The 18,998-nt window shown below is 55.3% G+C and overlaps 1 protein-coding gene across 3 annotated transcripts in view; it reads left to right on the top strand.

Annotated features, from left to right (window-relative positions):
- PRR5 (proline rich 5) overlaps positions 1-17,981 on the top strand; it is a 31,622-nt gene extending 13,641 nt beyond the window's left edge. For all 3 annotated transcript variants that reach the window (XM_029078497.2, XM_029078496.2, XM_029078499.2), the window contains 7 exons: positions 577-657; positions 5,565-5,613; positions 5,863-5,920; positions 7,648-7,739; positions 8,824-8,964; positions 16,195-16,330; positions 16,506-17,981. In XM_029078497.2, the coding sequence (XP_028934330.1) occupies positions 5,884-5,920; positions 7,648-7,739; positions 8,824-8,964; positions 16,195-16,330; positions 16,506-16,942 (843 nt within the window). In that variant the 5' untranslated portion in view covers positions 577-657; positions 5,565-5,613; positions 5,863-5,883 and the 3' untranslated portion in view covers positions 16,943-17,981. The remainder of the gene's footprint in view (positions 1-576; positions 658-5,564; positions 5,614-5,862; positions 5,921-7,647; positions 7,740-8,823; positions 8,965-16,194; positions 16,331-16,505) is intronic.
- The last annotated feature ends 1,017 nt before the right edge of the window (positions 17,982-18,998 follow it).

Raw genomic sequence — 18,998 nt, 5'->3', positions numbered from 1 at the left:
GGTTCTAATCCCCACTCCGCCACTTGCCTGCTGTGTGACCTTGGGCAAGTCATTTCACTTCTCTGGGCCTCAGTTAGCTCATCTATAAAATGGGGATCAAGACTGTGAGCCCCACAAGGGACAACCTAATTACCTTGTATCTACCCCAGCGCTTAGAATAGTGCTTGGTGCGTAGTAAGCACTTAACAAATACCATAATTATTATTATTATGCAAGTCAGTGTGTGTGCACGAGTCCCTCAGTGCTGGGCTGGGTTGCCCATTGGACTGACATGACCAGGGGTTGGGAAGTGGTCGGGGAAGGCTTCCTGGAGGAGATGGTGTTTTGGAGGGTTTGGCCTAGCTCCTTGGATCTGCCCTGAGGTCTGGGTGCTGGAGGAGGCAGGGCAGTGGTGAGGAGGCTTTCTGTGGAAGGGATTTTCTTGTTCCCTCCATCTGGGACCCCCTGAGTGGGGGATGGGAGAGAAGCAGGGAGGTGGTCTCTGGGCGGGGGCTCTGGGCGGGGACTCCTGGGTTCTTACATTCCTGCTCTGACCCCCTCTCCCTCCCCCTCTTCCTTCGTCTCCCCCTCCGGCAGCATCCAGCACGGTGTGATTGCTGTGTTTCAGCGGAAAGGCCTCCCGGAGCACGGTCTCTACAACCTCAACGAGGGCGTCAGGTGAGTCGGGCGGCCCTGGTGGTCGTGGTGGTCCCAGCAGCGGCCGTGGTGGCCCGGGTGACGGGGGTCACAGCAGCCGGCAGATGAACCACGAGCCCAGCTAGGCCCCGGCAAAGCTGTCCTGACTCCCCACCTCCTTTGGATAGCCCTGCCCTGGGCGTCAATGCAATCAATCATACTATTTATTATAAATATATGACGATGGTATTTCTTAAGCGCTTACTATGTGCCAAACACTGTTCTAAGTGCTGGGGTAGATACAAGGTAATCAGGTTGTCCCACGTGAGGCTCACAGTTTTAATCCCCATTTTACAGATGAGGGAACTGAGGTACAGAGAAGTGAAATGATTTGCCCAAGGTCACACAGCAGAAAAGTGGGGGATCCAGGATTAGAATGGAGTGCTGACTGTGTGCAGAGTACTAAGCACTTGAGAGAGGCGAATTGAACAGTGTAACAGGCACAATCCCTGCCCACAACGAGTTTACAGTCTAGAGGTGAGCAAGGAGGCTGATGCAGTAGTCAGGGTGGGATAGGATAAGTGTTGGATCGGTGAGGTAGCAGTTTGGATGGAGAGGAAAGGGGCGGATTTTGGTGATGCTGTGAAGGTTGAAATGACAGGATTTGGTGACAGGATTGAGCACACAGGTTTGAATTGCTGCCTGCCCTTCATCCTGGGGCCCCATCAGCCCATCCACCCCTTCTCTGCAGCCCCATCCTCCTGTCCTCCCTTCTCTGCGGCTGCCCTGTCCTCTCGTCTTCCTTTTCTGGGGCCCCAACCTCCCGCAGTCCCTTCTTTGTGGCCCCATCCTCCCGTCCTCCCTTCTCTGCGGTCTGGCCTCCCGACCGCCCTTGGCATTTCTGTACTCACCAACTTCCTGCTGAAGCTTTCATGTATTCACCGGCCCGTTTTGGTTCCTTTTTTCTCTTTTCTGTGCAGAATAGTGTGTCTGAATCCCCTCTTAGAATGAAAGGTCCTTTACCTCTATTGCACTCTCCCTCTGCACACAGCAGGCATCCAGTCCAGCACTCTGCACACAGTAAGTGCCCAGTCCAGCACTCTGAACACACTACGTGCCCGGTTTGCTGCTCTACACACAGTAGGAGCCCAATCCAGCACTCTGTACACAGTAGGTTCCCAGTCCTGATTTCTGTACCCAGGTGCCCAATACGGCGCCCTGCAAACAGCAGGAGCCCAATCCAGTTTTCTACTCACAGGAGGATCCTCAAAGTGTCTGAAGCAGTGTAGCCTAAAGGAAAAGACCATGGGTTTGGGAGTCAAAGGATCTGGATTCTAATCCCAACCCTGCCATTTGAGTGCTGTGAGACCTTGTCAATCCATCGTATTTATTGAGTGTTTACTATGTGGGGAGAACTCTACTAAGGTCTCAAGAGAGTACAAGAGAATAAACAGGCACATTCCCTGCCCACAGCAAGTCATTTCCCTTTTCTGTGCCTCAGTTCCCTCATCTGTAAAATGGGCTTTCAAGACACATTCTCCCGCCTACTTATAGTGTGAGCCCCATGCGGGACCTAATGATCTTGTATCTGCCCCAGCGCTTAGAACAGTGCATAGCACATATCCCTAATTAAATTATTTATATTAACATCTGTCTCCCTCTCTAGACTGTAGGCTTGTTGTGGGCAGGGAGCATGCTTACCAAATCTGTTATTATTGTACTCTCGCAAGTGCTTAGTTACTGTGTGCTACACACAGTAAGCATGCAATAAATACCATCGATTGATTGATTGATGGCACACAGTAAATGCATCACAGATACCACAGTTACAGTTATTCCTGGAGTTGACAGAACTCACAGTCTAGCTTGGAGAGGCAGATACTACAATAATTGCCCATCAGGAAGGGAAAGACGAAGGGGGTGAGCCCCTGAGTGAGTGTCAAAGTAGCCATTGTGTGTCAGGCCTCTGGACTAACTCCCAGAAGCCTAGGGGAGACCCCTGGGCTCCTGTGGAAGCAGCATGGCCGAATGGACAGAGCCCCAGCCTGGGAGTCAGAAGGAGCTGGGTTCTAATCCCTGCTCTGCCCCGTCTGCTGTGTCACTTCACTTCTCTGTGCCTCAGTTCCCTCATCTGTAAAATGGAGATTAAGAGTGTGAGCCCTATGTAGCACAGGGATTGTGTACAAACCTGACTAACTTGTATCTACCCTAGCCCTTAGAACAGTGCTTGACACATAGTCAGCATTTGTCAAATACCATCATTAATATTATTATTATAGAAAGGAAGGTGACGACAATGGCATTTGTTAAGCACTTACTATTTGCCAAGCACTGTTCTAAGCGCTGGGGTAGATACAGCCTGTGGGACAATAGGGCTCACAGCCTGACACATAGTGAGCGCTTAACAAATACCATAAAAAAGGTGGGGGAGTTGGGGAGATGGGCAGGGATCTTCTCCCCATTGTAAGGAGGAGGAAGCTGGGGCCCACTGAGGTTAAGCAGCTCATCCAAGGTCACCCAGCAGGGCCAGAGGGAGGTAGAAGCCAACAGGGCCTCTCCCTCCCTCCCTGAGGCAGAGGTGTCCATTGACTCTATGTGAATTCCCCGCCCCATCCAGGGCAGTGGTTTCCATCAGATCTGGCTCTGTTTGTCAGCATTGAGGCAGTCTGCCCCCCCTCCCAATCGCCCTTGTGGCTCCCTTGTTATCCCGCTCCCGAATCTGCTGACTAAAATTTCCAAGCCGGACCAGTCTGGAAGCCACTGTCTATCAATCATGTGTCCTGGGCACCTGTGGAACACAGAGCACTATGCTGAGCACATGGGAGAGAGGCACATAGTAGCACTGAATAAATGCTATAATAATAACAATAATCAAATCCCAGTCAGAGAGCTTCTGCCAGCACTTTTAAACAAGTCACCCTGATGGTGATGATGGTGATGATGATTGTAGTATTTTGCTAAGCACAGTATTAAGCTCTGGAATAGGTACAAGATAAGCAGCACAGCCTACTGGAAAGAGGAGGGGCCTGGCTTCTAATCCTGGCTCTGCCACTTGTCTGCTGTGTGACCTTAAGCAAGTCACTTCACTTCTCTGGGCCTCAGTTTCTTCATCTGGAAAATGGGGATGAGGATTGTGAGTCCCTTGTGGGTCATGGACTGTGCCCAACCTGATGAGCTTATATCTACCCCAGTGCTTAGTATAGTGCCTGGCACATAGTGAAAGCTTAATAAGTACCATAAAAAAAAGATAGTTGAGTTGGACATAGCCCCTGTCCCACAGGGAGCTCCCAGTCTAAGGGGGAGGAGAGCCCTGCCTTCCAAGACTTTGCAACCTAGCAGGGGATTCAGACACTAAAATATATTGCTTTTATGGTATTTGTTAAATGCTTACTATGTGCCAGGCACCGTCCTAAGCACTGGGGTAGATACAAGCTAATCAGGTTGGGCACAGTTCCAAGCGTTTAGTACAGTGCTCAATAATTACGATTGATTGATCAGTTTCCTCATCTGCAAAATGAGGATTCAGTAACTGTTTTCCCTACTGTCTAGACTGTGAGCCCCATATGGGATCTGATTACCTTGTATCAGATTCCAGCGCTTAGTACAGGGCTTGGCATATAGTAAGTGCTTAACAAAAACCACAATTGTTATTATTATTATTAGCAAGTAGCTGAGGAACAGGAATTTGGAGGTTGAGGGAGTTGAGGCCTGATGGACATTTCAGAGTCGGTCAATCAATGGTATTTCGTGAACACCCACTGTGTGCAGCGCTTGGGAGAGTACATTATGACAGAGTTTATAGACACGTTCTCGGCCCACAATGAGTCGGCCGCCTCTCGGGGCGGAGGGGGGCAGGGAGGGGCTGGGGTGAGCACAGGATGCAGCTTGGGTGAGATCTCCCGTCCGGGGGCGATCAGGTCTTATGTCCGGGTCGGGCCTGGAGGCCGGGCAGGAAGGGACGGCTCCACGCCATGACACTGGGGAAGGAACCGGGCTTCCCTCTCGGCCCCTGAATCTGCTTGGGGGAGGGACCCATCGGCTTCCTGCTTCCTGCTTCCCCCTGTGTCCCCATCACCTGCCTTGATGGTGCATAAAGAGGGTCGAGCTGAGAGTGTCACTGTCCCCTCCCCGCCGGGGCCCCGTCTCGGCCCAGCGGTTCGGAAGCAGCCGGAGTTCCCGTTCGCTGACTACGGCTCTGGGGCAGATTTTGCTGTGTGACTCTACTGGGGATCCCTGCCTCTCTGGGCCTTGGAGAAGCAGAGCAAGCAGAGAGTCGCGCCTAGGCCAGAGGGGTGAAGTAACCCCAGCACCTCCAGGCCATCAGCTCCCTGTGGACAGGGGTCCTTTCTACCAACCCTATTGTATCAGACCTTCCCCCAAGCACTTGATACAGGACTCTACATACAGTAAGTGCTCAATAAATACCATTGATTTAGGGCAAAGGGAGATGATTTTCCCTTCAGCTGCTACCCCTGAGGAAGTCTTAAGGCAACAGCTGGTCCCCCGAGATTCGGGGCTTCTTCTATGCCAAGCACTTTGCTTAGCACTGCAGTAGAAACAGGATATTCATTCAATCGCATTTATTGAGCGCTTACAGTGTGCAGAGCACTGTACTTTGTCCTCCAGGGGCTCCCAGTCTAAGGGCGGGGAGAGCAAGGGACTATCTCTCTGTTGTACAGAAGATGAGCCTGTGGTCCCAGAAGGTTACGGAACGGGCCCAAGGTCAGGCAGTGGGCAGGGGGGCCGAACCCTGACACACTGCCCCCATACTGGACTCTCTACTTTGGCTCTCCTCCCCCTCCCCCACCGCCACCCTGTTTGTGCCAGGGCCCCCAGTTCAGGTCACGTGCCCTTGGGGTTGAGTCAACGGGGAGGGGGCAGGGGCCATGTCACCCGGAGTAATTTTGAGGGGCCATGTGCTTATGTGGCTTCTCTCCCTCTGGCCACAGGCAGTTACTGAAGACAGAGCTGGGGTCGTTTTTCACGGAGTACTTGCAGGTGAGTGTTTGAGGCGGGGTCTGGGATGCTTACCCAACCCAGGGAGGCCATTGTCCCCTCCCAGTGTCTCTGTGTGGTGTCTCTGCATGGTGCCTCCACACAGTGTCTCCTCATGGTGTCTTTGCACAGAGACTCCCTAAGTTGTCTCTGGGCAGTGACTCTGTGGGGTATCTCTGTGGGGTGTCTTGGTGTGGTGTCTCTGAGCGGTGTCAGGGTGGGGACCGTTACGTGACCGGTGTGTCATTGCAGAACCAGCTGCTGACCAAGGGCATGGTGATCCTCAGAGACAAGGTCCACTTTTACGAAGGTGAGTTGGACCGCCGGGCCTCCCCAGGCTGCGGCACTCGGACGCCAGATGCCCCTCCCACCTCCGGGGCCCTGCCCCGCCGAGATCTCCGGGGTCCCCTGCAACCTGGTGTCTCCCAGTGGCCGGGGGGGGCCCATCCACATTGCGCCCCCTCCCCCGGTCATCCCCACTCTGCTGTTGCCCTCTACTTCCCGCCACCCTGGCTGGCTAACCCAAGGGAGGGTCTGTGGGGGACAGAGCCCTGGGGGAGAAGGGGTCTCCACCTCCACCTGTCAATTGATCCATCTACCAGTCAATGAGTGGTTTTTACTGAGTACCTCTCGGGGGATGCCACACTGTGCTAAACGCTTGAGAGAAGTCCTAGAGTTCAGAGGCAGCATGGCCCACGTGGCCTTCCCTGGAGTGGCTTACACAAATGGGAGTGGAAGGCAGACAGATCAACACACACAGAGTATTTACAAAGAGTGGGAGGGCGCAACCCGCCCACAGAAGCTCATCAAAATGGTATTTGTGAAGTGCTTGCTCTGTGCTGAACTCCTCTGGGTTCAGTAGGCAGAATGTGGGTCGGAGAGTCAGAACCTCGAGTTCTAGTCCAAGCTCTGCCCCGGCCTCTCTGGGCCTCAGTTTCTTCCTCTATAAAATGGGAATCCAATTGCTGGTCTCCCTCCCTCTTAAACTGTGAGGGAGCCCCATGAGGGACCGGGACTGTGATCATTCAGATGATCCTGTGTCTGTCCCAGCGTTTAGCACAGTGCTTTTGTTTTTTTAAAAAAATTGGTATTTGTTAAGCATTTACTAAGTTCTGGGGTAGATATAAGTTAATCAGTTGGGACACAGTCCCTATCCCACATGGGGCTGACAGTTTAAGTAGGAGGGGGAACAAGGTATTAAATCTCCATTTTACAGATGAGGTAACTGAGACACGGACAAATGAAGTGACTCACCCAAGGTCACACAGCAGACAACCGACGGAACCGGGATCAGAACCCAGGTTCTCTGATAGAGAAGCAGCATGTCTCAGTGGAAAGAGCCCGGGCTTGGGAGTCAGAGGTCATGTGTTCGAATTCTGGCTCCACCACTTGTCAGCTGTTTGACTCAGTTACCTCATCTGTAAAATGGGGATTAACTGTGAGCCTTACATGGGACAACCTGATTACCTTGTATCTACCCCAGCACTTAGAACAGTGCTCTGCACATAGTAAGCACTTAACAAATACCAACATTATTATTATTATTCCCCTGCCCGATCTCCTTCTACTAAGCCACATTGCTTCCACTGACAATGCCAACACTTGGCATGGAAGAAGTCCTGAGTCAGGAACCTCTCCCTTTCTGAACACCACAGGTCAATCTTAAGACCTAAGTGCCTGGTCAATATCACCCATGGTATTTATTGAGTCCCTACCTTCTGCAGATCACTGTACTATGCACTTCCGTGAGTCCAGTACAGCAGAGTTGGTAGACATATTCCCTGCCCACAATGAGTTTACAATCTAGTGGGGGAGACAGTCATCAATATAAATAAACAATTTAAGGATATATCTATAAATTATATAGTATAAATGCTGTGAGGCAGTTTTGTCAGTACCTCTGATGGATGGATTGATAGGCCGATAGGCCTGTGGCTGCTCTGACTGACTCCTCCGAGGCTTCCTCTGGACTCCACTGCCCCTGCACCCTCTCCCACCCCTCACCCCCCTGCCCCTGCCCCCACCTTTACCCTGCAGGCCAGAAGCTGCTGGATTCGCTGGCGGAGACCTGGGAGTTTTTTTTCGGCCACGCCTTGCCGACGCTGCAGGCCATTTTCTACCCGGTGCAGGTGAGCCTGGCTGGGACGGGGAGGGAACCCTGTCCGACAGGAAGAGGCGTCTCAGTGACAGAGGCAGCTGCTCCCGGGGAGGGGAAGGGACGGGGGTAGGGGCAGTTGCTGATGCAGCTGTTTCCTAGCCAAAAAATTGAGCCGTCAGCTCACTCCTTCTTCCTGGACCCAATCAGTCGATTAGGCAATTGCACAGAAACAGCCTGGCCTAGTGGTGCTTACTGTGTGCAGAACACTGCGCTGAGCCTGGGAGAGTATGAGAGAGTTAGTAGACGTGATCCCTGCCCTCAAGGAGTTTACATGGTACCGAATGCAGACCACAGAGCTGAGCACTTGGGAGAGTTCGATTAAGTTCATCCCCTTGATTCTATTTATTGCTATTGTTCTTGTCTATCCTTCTCCCTCGATTAGACTGTAAGTCCGTCAAAGGGCAGGGACTGTCTCTATCTGTTACCGATTTGTCCATTCCAAGCGCTTAGTACAGTGCTCTGCACATAGTAAGCGCTCAATAAATACTATTGAATGAATGAATGAAAGTTAATAGTGGGCACCATCTCTGCCTTCAAGGAGCTTACAGTCTACTGTGTGCACAGCACTGTACTGAGCTCTTGGGGGAGTTTAATAGAGTTAGTAGGCATGATCCCTGCCCTCAAGGAGTTTACATTCTACCGCGTTTAAGTGGGCTGTACTAAGCACTCGGGAACATGCAGTATACAGAGTACAGCCCCCACCGCCATGTTCTGTCCACCAGTCCTAATGTCACCTTGCCTATGCCTCTGTCTCCGAGCCAGATCGCTGCGAGCCCTAGGGGACTCTGGGTGCTAGTCGATGTTGGGCCGATAGCCCCTCTAGACTGGAAGTTCCTTGTGGGCAGGGAACATGTCTACCCCCTCTGTTTTAGTGTATTCTCCCAAGCACTCAGTTCAGTGCTTTGCACACACTAAGTGCTGATTGATTGATTATTGATCGAGTATTGATTGAGTGCTACTGTCAGGGGCTGGAAGAACTTTGCAGGATGGTGTGGGGCTGAACTGGGAGTGATGGGGGGCTGACATCTTCTCTCCCCCTCCCCCAACTCCCACAGGGCAAGGAGCCCCCTCTGCGCCAGCGGGCGCTGCTGCACTTTCGGGACATCATCGCCCTCAACGTGCGGCTGGACGACGCCCTGGCACGGCCCCGCGCCCGAGTGCCCCCGGCTGTGATCCAGATGCTGCTGGTCCTCCAGGTGAGTGCCGGCTCGCTCACTGCCCGTTCGGGTTCGGACGTTGCTTGCTCGCTGCTCTCTCATACTCTCCTCTCAGCATCCTTCCAGCTTCCCGGAGTCTACACAGGGCTCCACCTCTGACAGCGGCACTGTACACTCAAACGGTCAGGTGCTGGTTGTCCACCTGGGCACCCACCTCGTGGTTAGAGATGGGTCATCCCACACCCCTGACTTTCTCCAGTGACCAGCATGCTCCATCCAACACCCCTGACTCTTCCCCAGTGATCAGCATCAACTATCCAACACCGTTGACTCTCCCCAGTGACGCCGCATGGACCATCCAATGCCCTTGACTCTCCCCGTCTATCCCTAACTCTCCCCCAATGACCCAGTGCGGACGCTTGTCCTTGGATCCATCCAAATGTCTGTGGATCTGCCAGTGATCCCTGTTGCCTGTGGGAGTAGATTCCCTGTGCTCCCCCTGTGCTCCCCCAGTGCTCACCTCTTGCTCTCCTTGCTCTGGGAGAGATTTGCTTCCCCCTGTTTGTCTGACCCTGCCACTCTCCGGCTCCCGTGGGGGTCCCAGCCCCTCTGCAGGGATGAGATTTGGGGAAAGAGTACAATTAATAGGAATAATAGTCACATTTGTTCCATGTTCGCTAACTGTTCTGTGGCCGTTAAGGGCACTGGTCTCACAGCAGTCCATGTACCAGGGTTGGGCTGCTCTCCTTGTGGGAGAAAAATATTGCATCCCAATGGAAGAGGGGCTCGGGAGTGTGCACACCCCTCAGTGCTGAGGGTGGGTGAAGCTCCCCCCATGTGCTAACATTGGCAGTAGGGTTGATATGATTATGACGGTGGGAGTTAATCGGGGAAGGCCTCCTGGAGAAGATGGCACTTGGGAAGCTGTGTGGCCTAGCAGAAAGAGCCCAGGCTGGAAAGTCAGAGGACCTGGGTTCTAATCCCGGCTCCGCCACCTGTCAGCGTATGACTTTGGGCAATTCACTTCTCGGTGCCCTGGTTACCTCATCTGTAAAATGGGGATAAAGACTGTCTTATGTGGGACAACCTGATTACCCTGTATATACTCCAGTGCTTAGAACAGTGCTTGGCACATAATAAGTGCTTAATACCAACGTTATTAACATCACTATTATTATTATTATTAATCCTGGCTCTGACACTTGTCTGCTGGGTGACCTTGGGCAAGTCACTTCACTTCTCTGGGCCTCAATTCCCTCATCTTTAAAATGGGGAGTAAGACTGTGAGACCCATGGGGACATGGACTGTGTCCCACCTGACTGGCTTGTATCTACCCTAGCCCTTAATATGGTGCCTGGCACATAGTAAGCGCTTAACAAATACCATAAAAGAAAAGGCTTTGAGGAAGGGGAGCTTTTGGCAGGAGCGGGGACCGAAGCTCGGGGGATGGAGGAGGGGCAGACGAGAGAGTTGGGCAGCAAGGTGTCCCAGGGTGCTGAAAGCTGACCCCTTGGCGGAAGGAACAGGCAGGGGTTGTGGACCGAGGCCTCAAGCTCTGACCCAGGAGCGGATGGATCACGTATGCCGGTCCCAGCCTGCTGCGAGTTCATTCAATCATTCAATCATATTTATTGAGTGCTTACTGTGTGCAGAGCACTGTATTAAGTGCTTTGGAGAGTACGATAGAACAGTCAACATATATCTGTAGCCGGACAGCCCACCTCCCATCGGACAGGCCATAGGGGTGGCGGAGATTGACCAGACCCCAACCTCCCCCAGGTCTTCCCCCATCCCAGCCTGCTGCTAGTTCTGCCCACTTTGTGTCGGACAGGCCACGGGGGCAGCAGACAGAGACTGATCGGCTCCCGCCCCGATCCCTCCGGGCCCCAGAGCCCCCAGTGCCAATGGCGTGCGATGCATGGGAGCAGGGGATTGGCCCAAGGGAACATGGGCCCGGCCTCTCTCCGCCAGTCAGTCAGGCAATCTTATTTATTGAGCACTTACCTTGTGCAGAGCACTGGACTAAGCGCTTGGGAGAATACAAAAGAACAATAAACAGACACATTCCCTGTCCACAGCGAGCATACAGTCTAGAGTGGGAGACAATAGAAATAGCTATATGACAGATATGGACATAAATGCTGTGGGGCTGGGAGGGGAGGATGAATAAAGGGAGTGAGTCAGGGCGACACAGACGGGAGTGGGGGAAGAGAAAAGCGATCACTCCCTCCGGGCCTGGTCTGAGTGGACAAAGGTGGACAGTTCGCAGAGGGGAGAACCCAGGAGACAGAGGTTCTCATCCCTGCTCCGCCCCCAGCCCTGCTCTGAGACCTCGGACGGATCGTTCAGCCTCTCTGAGCCTCACTGTCTTCAACTGAACCATGGGGAGAAGACCCCTACTCTCCCTTCTTCTTTGACTGAGAGCCCTGAGTGGGTCAGGGACCATGTCCCATCTGATCTTCCTGTTTGACCCCAGTGTTCAGCACAGTGTTTGATATGCAAAAGGTTCTTAATCGCTTCCCTAATTCGAATGCCAGAATCTGGCCCCACCCAGAGACTGCTCCAGGTCCTGGGGTGGGCCCGGGGGGTGGGCCCAGAAGATTGCTCGCTCTCCCCTGGCTCTGGGCCCCGCCCACTCCCAGCCTCAAACCCTGCCCGTCATGGTCCGACCGCAGAGGATGGTCCGGGGCTTTCCGCTGGCCAGCGTCCAGGGCTGCTGCGGCTGGACCGAAACCACATCAAGGACGTTTTCGTTAGGCTGTGCCCCGGATACGGATTCTGTTGTTCTTCAGCTGCCGCTGCTGGAAACCGTGAGTCACGGAGCCCAGCTGTCCCGGGGCCGCGGGAGACCCCACGAAGACCCCCCCGGAGAGCACACAGCCCCACGCCCGCTTTCCTGTCCCCTCCTCCCTCCCCTCGCCTGTTGCCACTCCCTCTCTCTCCTCCCTCTCCCCTGCACCCTGCTTCTTGTCTCGCCCCACCTCTCTCCCCTCCACCTCCCTCTCCCCTTCCCCTCCGAACCCTTTTCCTGCCTCCCCCTTTTGGCCCCCCCACCCCTCCCTTCAACCGGCTCATGTTTCCCTCCGTCTCCTGATCTTCAGCTTCCGGCCACCTGCCCGCCCGCTGTCCCCATCGTGCATGTCTGCTCTTTCCTCCCAGCTCTCCCCAGCTCGCTCTTCACACTGCTCTCTGGGCTCTTCCACTCCCCTCCCTTCTTCCCAACTGGGGCTCCCTCCTTGACAAACCCTCCAGGTCTTTCCCATCTTTAAGGTCTCTGAAACCCCACCTTCTCCAGGAAGGTTTCCTCCATTAATTCCAACCCCACCCCGCACCACCTCCTTTGGCCATCAGGGTCTGCCCCCATCCTCGGCATTCACACAGACACTCACTCGCACACCCCCCCTCCACCCCCTCAGTATTGAGAACCAAGGGGTAATTTGAGCCTGCCTGTCCCCTCCATTAGACTGTACATTCCACAAGCCAAGAAGCAGTGTGGTCTAGTGGACAGAGCCCGGGCCTAGGAATCAGAAGGACCTGGGTTGTAATCCCGGATCCGCCACTTGTCTGCTGAGTGATCTTGGGCAAGTCGCTTCACTTCTTTGTGCCTCAATTCCCTCATCTGAAGAATGGGGATTCAATCTTACTTCCTCCTACTTAGACTATGAGTCCCATGCAGGACAGGGACTGTGTCCATCTGATTGTCTTGGATCCACCCTAAAGCTTAGAACAGTGTCTGACACATAGTAAGCGCTTAACAAATACCACTATCATCAAGAGGCCAGCAGGGATTCGGGGGGGAGAAGGGGTAGAGTTTTTTCCAAGGCACTCTTCAATGCATCTGAGTGCTTAGCACACAGTAGGCGCTTGGAAATCTTGACAATTGATCAACAGGAGGCAGGGGGACAGCTGTGACCGTATCTTGCCTTGGGGGGCATCCTGCCAAAATCAAGGCTGAAGAAAAGCCTTGGAGCTGGAGGGGCGGGTGCTGGGGTGGCCGCCGGATTCGGGGAGACCCGCATGGTAAGAGACGAGGTTCCCGTGGTGAGGGGGTGCTAGTGTAAACTCTTTGTGGGCAGGGAAGGTTTCTGTTATAGTGTTGTTTTGTACTCTCCCAAGCGCTTAGTACAGTTTTCTGTGCACAGTAAGCACTCAGTAAATACGCTTGATTAATTGGTTGAGGCAGCCAAGGGGAATCTGCAGTCACCACCACAGGGCAGCCCGCCGGGTGTGGCAGTGAGGACCGTGCCATGGGTGGCCCCTGGGGTCGGGCCAGAGAGAGTGGTAGGTGCCCATCCAGACCTCAGATCTTCAAGGCAAACAAAATTGCCCCCCACCCCTCCCACCCCGCTAAGTATTCTTCACCTCTCTCAAGCGTGCAGTCCTTGAGTGTTTGTTTCCTTGGTCTGCTTAGTTCTCTGCCTTTTTGCCTCCCTCTGCTTGGTGGGTCAACCCCAGATAGTAGCACCACTGGTCAGCTTTGTTTTCTTCCCCACCTTTGTCGAGTAGGTGGGGGCAGTGGAGGAGCCTAAGCCCCTGATCTCCTTCCCTTGACCAGAGAAGGGGGAAGTGAAATTGGGAAGTGACAAAGATTGTGACTTCCTGTTCCAGTTACGGCCCATCGCTGACACACAGTGAATGTTTGAGGAGCAGCGTGGCCGAGTGGACAGAGCTCGGGCTTGGGAATCAGGGGACCTGGGTTCTATTCCCGCCTCTGTCACCTGCTGTGGGACCTTGGGCAAGTCACTTTTCTTCTCTGGGCTTTGGTTTTCTCATCTGTAAAATGGGGATCAAATACCTGGTCTTCCTACTCTTTAGACTGTGAGCCCCTGTGGGGCAGTGGCTGTGTCCGACCTGATTATCCTCTATCTATCCAAGTGCCTAGCACAGTGCTGGGCACCTAGTCAGCACTTAACAAATAGCCCAGAGGTGATTGCCAAGGCGTCCACAGGCCTGGCACGGGTGAACCGTCACCCACCTTCCTTCCTTCCTGCCCGGGTCTCCGCCCGCAGCGTAGAGGGGTTGGGGGGTGAGGGGTGGGGTGGGGTGGGGGCTACGAGCTGCGGGAACCGGCTGAAGCGGTTTCACTTTCCAGTACCTCCCGCCAGCTGCTTCCTGCCCCCGGCGGGGTCGGCCGCCTGCCTCCCCGCGGTTGCCCCGGGCTAACAGATGCCAGAGTACGGGATCAGCCGGGGAGGGCCGGGCTCCAGGGTGGGAGTCGGTGGACCCTGGGTCCTCTCAGTGGGATCTCGCCGGTGGATGGCTCTGTGGGGGGGGGGGGGGGCCGGGGGAGCTGTATTCTGTCTACTGGACACCTGGTCCCTGGGGACTGGGCAGGGGCAGGTGGGCTGGTCCCCAAGCCCCCAATACAGCACTGGATGGCTGGTCGCCGGGAAACAGGCAGGGCCTGGCAGGCTTGTCCCTGAGTGGTCCAGTGCTACTCTCCGTACTGGGGAGAGGGCAAGGCCACGTGGGTTGGTCCAGACCGTATAGGTTCATTTATTCAATAGTATTTATTGAGCGCTTACTATGTGCAGAGCACTGTACTAAGCACTTGGAATGTACAATTCGGCAACAGATAGAGACAATCCCTGCCCAATGACAGGCTCACCCTCTAAACTGTAAACTCATTGTGGGTGGGGGATGTGTCTGTTATATTGTAGCCTCCCAAGTGCTTATTACAAAAGCAGCATGGCTCAGTGGAAAGAGCCCGGGCTTGGGAGTCAGAGGTCATGGGTTCGAATCCCGGCTCCGCCGCTTGTCAGCTGTGTGACTGTGGGGCCAGTCACTTCTCTGTGCCTCAGTTCCCTCATCTGTAATATGGGGATGAAGACTGTGAGCCTCACGTGGGACAACCTGATTACCGTGTATCTACCCCAGCGCTTAGAAGAGTGCTCTGCACATAGTAAGCGCTTAACAAATATCAACATTATTATCATTGTGCTCTGCATACAGTAAGTGCTCAATAAATACAATTGACTGGTCCCAGAGTATCCAGTACAACACCGGACGGCTGGTCCCTGGGGAACAGGTAGGGGCCTCCTCCTAGTCCTCCTCTCCTCCTCTCTCTTCCTCCTCTCTCCCTCCCTCTTCCCTCCTTCCTCCTCCTCCCTCCTCCTCCCCCCTCCACCGCCTGGGCGGGGCCCTGGACCGGTCCGACCGCGCGTGGCTGAGGCCAGGGCGCCACCTGGTGGCCTTTGTCCGAACCGCGGTTCTCCCTGCTTCGCGCCTTCTGCCCGGGCCTCAGGCGGCCGGAGAAGGGGCGATAATAATGTTGGTATTTGTTAAGCGCTTACTATGTGCAGAGCACTGTTCTAAGCTCTGGGGGAGATACAGGGTCATCAGGTTGTCCCACGTGAGGCTCACAGTTAATCCCCATTTTACAGATGAGGTAACTGAGGCACAGAGAAGTTAAGTGACTTGCCCACAGTCACACAGCTGACAAGTGGCAGAGCCCGGGAGTCGAACCCATGACCTCTGATTCCCAAGCTCAGGCTCTTTCCACTGAGCCATGCTGGGCGATCCAACTTGTCCAACTTGACCCTCGATCTCCGGGCCCTGCGGTGCCCGACACAAAGCCCGCCCCTGCCTCCCTCAGCTCTGCCCCCGGACTACGTGCCCGAAAAAGGCAGGCCTCGGCACCAGGTGACACAGGCCCAGAGGACACCCACCTGGAGCTTACAGACCCCAGAGGGGGTGGACAGAAAAAACACCACATTAGTGTCCCCCAGATCCCACCCCTTCCACAGGGCGGGGGACTCCACGGGAACCAGAGACTGGTGGGTTCAGACGAACGGGAGCTATGGCTCTCCCAGGGCCGGGTGAGCAGGGTGTGAGAATGGAACAAGCACTGGCAGGTCCACAGTGGGTCGGACGGATCCACGGACGAGCGACCGCGCTCAGTCGGTGGGGGAGAGTCAGGGGTGTTGATGGTCTGTGTTGGTTCACTGGGGGAGAATCAGGAATGGAGAGGGGAAAGTCAGGAATGGAGAGGGGTGAGTCAGGGGTGTTGGATGGTCCACGCTGGGTCACTGGAGGAGAGTCAGGGATGGAGAGGGGAGAGTCGGGTGTTGGAGGTCCGTGCTGGGTCACTGGAGGAGAGTCAGGAGTGGAGAGGGGGAGAGTCGAAGTGTGGGCTGGCCTGGGTTGTACATTATCCACAGGTCCAGCAGGATGGAGCCTGGATGTCCGTGTGCCATGGCAGGGAGGTGGCCGGGGCGGTAATTTGGACTCCCCCACGGATTGACCGCCGCCTGGTTTCTCTACTCCAGGGGGTGCATGAGTCCCAGGGCGTCACGGAGGAGTACCTGAAACTGGAGGCGCTGGTCCAGAAAGTGGTTTCCCCCTACCTGGGCACCTACGGACTCTACTCGAGAGACGGACCCTTCACACACTCCTGCCTCTTAGGTGAGTCCAGGCTGGGGCTGTGGGTGGCGGGCAGTCCAAGGCGGGTGGCCGGGTTGGCAGGGGCCGGATTGGGACCTGGGGCCTACGGAGAGGTGGCCGGTGAGGACAGCCGGTCCCTCCCCACTTGCCCCTTGGGCCCGACCTCGGGTAACCGCGTTGTCGGGCCTGTTGGCAGAGAATCGGTTCTCCCGCCGCCCCAAGCCCGGCGAGGCGTTGGCCAAGAGCGCAGTGAGCCGCTCCAAGAGCTACAACCACCCGCTGCTAATGCCCGTCGTGGAGTTCGAGGCCGAGGGCCCGGTGCCCAACTGCGGCCCGGCCGGCAGGAAGCGCTCCCTGTCCGAGATGGCGTCCTGCCCGGAGCTCCAGGCCCTGCCCCGCCCGCCCCCCGCCCCGCCCGGCCCGGACCCCGGAGGCCACGGCCGGGACCCCGACCCCGACCCACCCCGGGACCCGGCCCCGGGCCCGGCTCCGTCCTCCAGCCCCGAGCTCGCCGTGGATCGCATCCTGGAGTCCCTCGACTCGGACGCCGAGGGGATCTTCATCGACTTCAGCCGGGGCCGGTCCGGCCCGGCGGGGGTCTGCCTGGATGGGGGTCGGCAGAGCGTCGTGTGAAGGACGGCCCCGGCCGGACTCTAGTCCGCACCCATGTGCATACAGCTCGGCCGACGCACGGAGACGCCGACCTGTGGGTGCACCGTGGGTTGGGGTGGGGGGAACAGCAGAGCACCATACTGGGCACCTGCTGTGGGCAGAGCACCGTTCTGGACACCTGCTGTGGGCAGAGCACTGTACTGAGCACCTGCTGTGGGCAGAGCACCGTACTGGGCACCTGCGGTGGACCAACAGGCAGAGATGGATGCAGGAAACACCCAGGTCTCCCAGGGAGCACCGGACCCCGGCGTTTCACCCCCACGCAGCCCCAGGGATCCTCCCTCCCTCCGGTGCCCAGACCCGGGCCACGAAGGAAGCAGGACGGAGGGTGGACAGCTGTCCCCCGGCCCGTCGACAGCCGGCCCGGCTCCTGCCCCCCGGTCCGGCCTACAGCTCGGGCCTACGGGAGCCCTGCCCTGGAGAGAGGCGCCCCTGAAGTTTCGCGTGTTTACGCAGTTCCTTCTGCTCCCAACCTGTTTCGAAGGAAGATCGTCCCGGGCCTGTGTCCCCCTGTAACAGAAACTCCTGGATTTCCTGTGGAAATTTCAATTAAATCCCACTGGTGGAGACACCACTCAGGATCTGCTTCTCCCCAGTGTGCAGACGGTATCATGCTGGGCCCTCAGGTGGAAGTGGGTTATGCTCTGGCCACCTACTTGGAGCAGAGCTCTGTACTGGGCGCCTTGCGGGGTGGAGAGCTGCTGTACTGAGAGCTTTGAAGGTGGAAAGAGGGGTGGTCTGTCTGCTATCAAGGGGAAGGGAGTTGGAGGCTGGAGGGCGGTTGAAGGTGAGGGGCCCACAGTGAGAGAGACGAGAATGAACCGCAGGGACTAGGAATTACCATTCTCCAACTCCCCCTCACTCCAGCCATTCCCCAAATCTGGATCTTAGCGCTTTCGGATGCCACCCACAGGGCTTTGCCAGAGAGCCCTCCTCCTCTCCCTTCGGGTTGGGGGCTGTGTCCGATCTAATTATCCTGTAGAGGCCTCTGCCCAGTGCATGGCACATAGTAAGTGCTTAACACATCACCAGTATTATTACTATTCAATACAGTTAGTACTTTGAAGGTGGGGATTGACATGGTCGAGAGGAAAGGAGGGGGAGGAGAGAAAGGAGAGAGGCGGAGGAGCAGAGAGAGGAGGGAAAGGAGCTGGGGAATGAGGAGGAAGGGGAGGAGAGAGGGAAGAGGAGGAGCAGAAAGGGAAGGGGAGAAAGTGGAGTCTGCCCCTGTAGCGCTGGACACCTGTGGACAGACGCAAACCAGTTCTGGAATAATCGGGAAGAACCCCATTCCTGCCTCGTTTCACTGAAGAAACAAATCAACAGCGGCATTTCAGCTCGGTCAGGTATTGTTTCCAAACCCCGGCTCCAGCCTCCCCCTATCAGGACCCAGATGAGCTGAGAGTCGCCACCCCAGGCTCAGGAAGCGGAGGGGTCGCCCTGTCCATAGGCCCGGGAGCCTCTCAGAGCCTTTGATGAGGAAGCGAGGACAAGGGCCGAAATCTCGGCCCTCCCACCCTTCGTTCATTATCCTGGAACTAGGAGGTTTGACGCTACAACTTCATAAACCTTTCTGGAGGCAAACGGAATAAAGGCAGGAATAAAACACCTCAGATGGGCTTCTTTCCTTTTTCCTCATTATTTTTCGTGCTACTGTGAAGTCTTTGAAATGCAAAAGGAGTCATTGTTGTGGCCACAGAAGGCAGTGACTAATGAGGTGATTATTGATTAGAGCCCTTAGAAAACCCCAGAAGCAAAAGCTTGTGAAAGAGCACAGTATTTCTATCATTTCTCTTTCCCCTACGTCTGGACCCTCTTTCTTATGGCATCTGTTAAACGCTTACTATGTGCCAGGCACTGTACTAAGCGCTGGGGTAGTTACAAGGTAATCAAGTTGGACGCAGTCCCTGTCCCACGTGGGGCTGTCTTAATCCCCATTTTACAGATGAGGTAACTGAGGCGCAGAGAAGTTAAGTTCATTCATTCATTCAATCGTATTTATTGAGAACTTATGGAG

The sequence above is a fragment of the Ornithorhynchus anatinus genome, chromosome 14 (assembly GCF_004115215.2).
Source record: "Ornithorhynchus anatinus isolate Pmale09 chromosome 14, mOrnAna1.pri.v4, whole genome shotgun sequence".
Taxonomy (NCBI): domain Eukaryota; kingdom Metazoa; phylum Chordata; class Mammalia; order Monotremata; family Ornithorhynchidae; genus Ornithorhynchus; species Ornithorhynchus anatinus.
The sequence above is the reverse complement of the archived record's forward strand: the minus strand, read 5'-3'. Positions and strand labels throughout refer to the sequence as shown.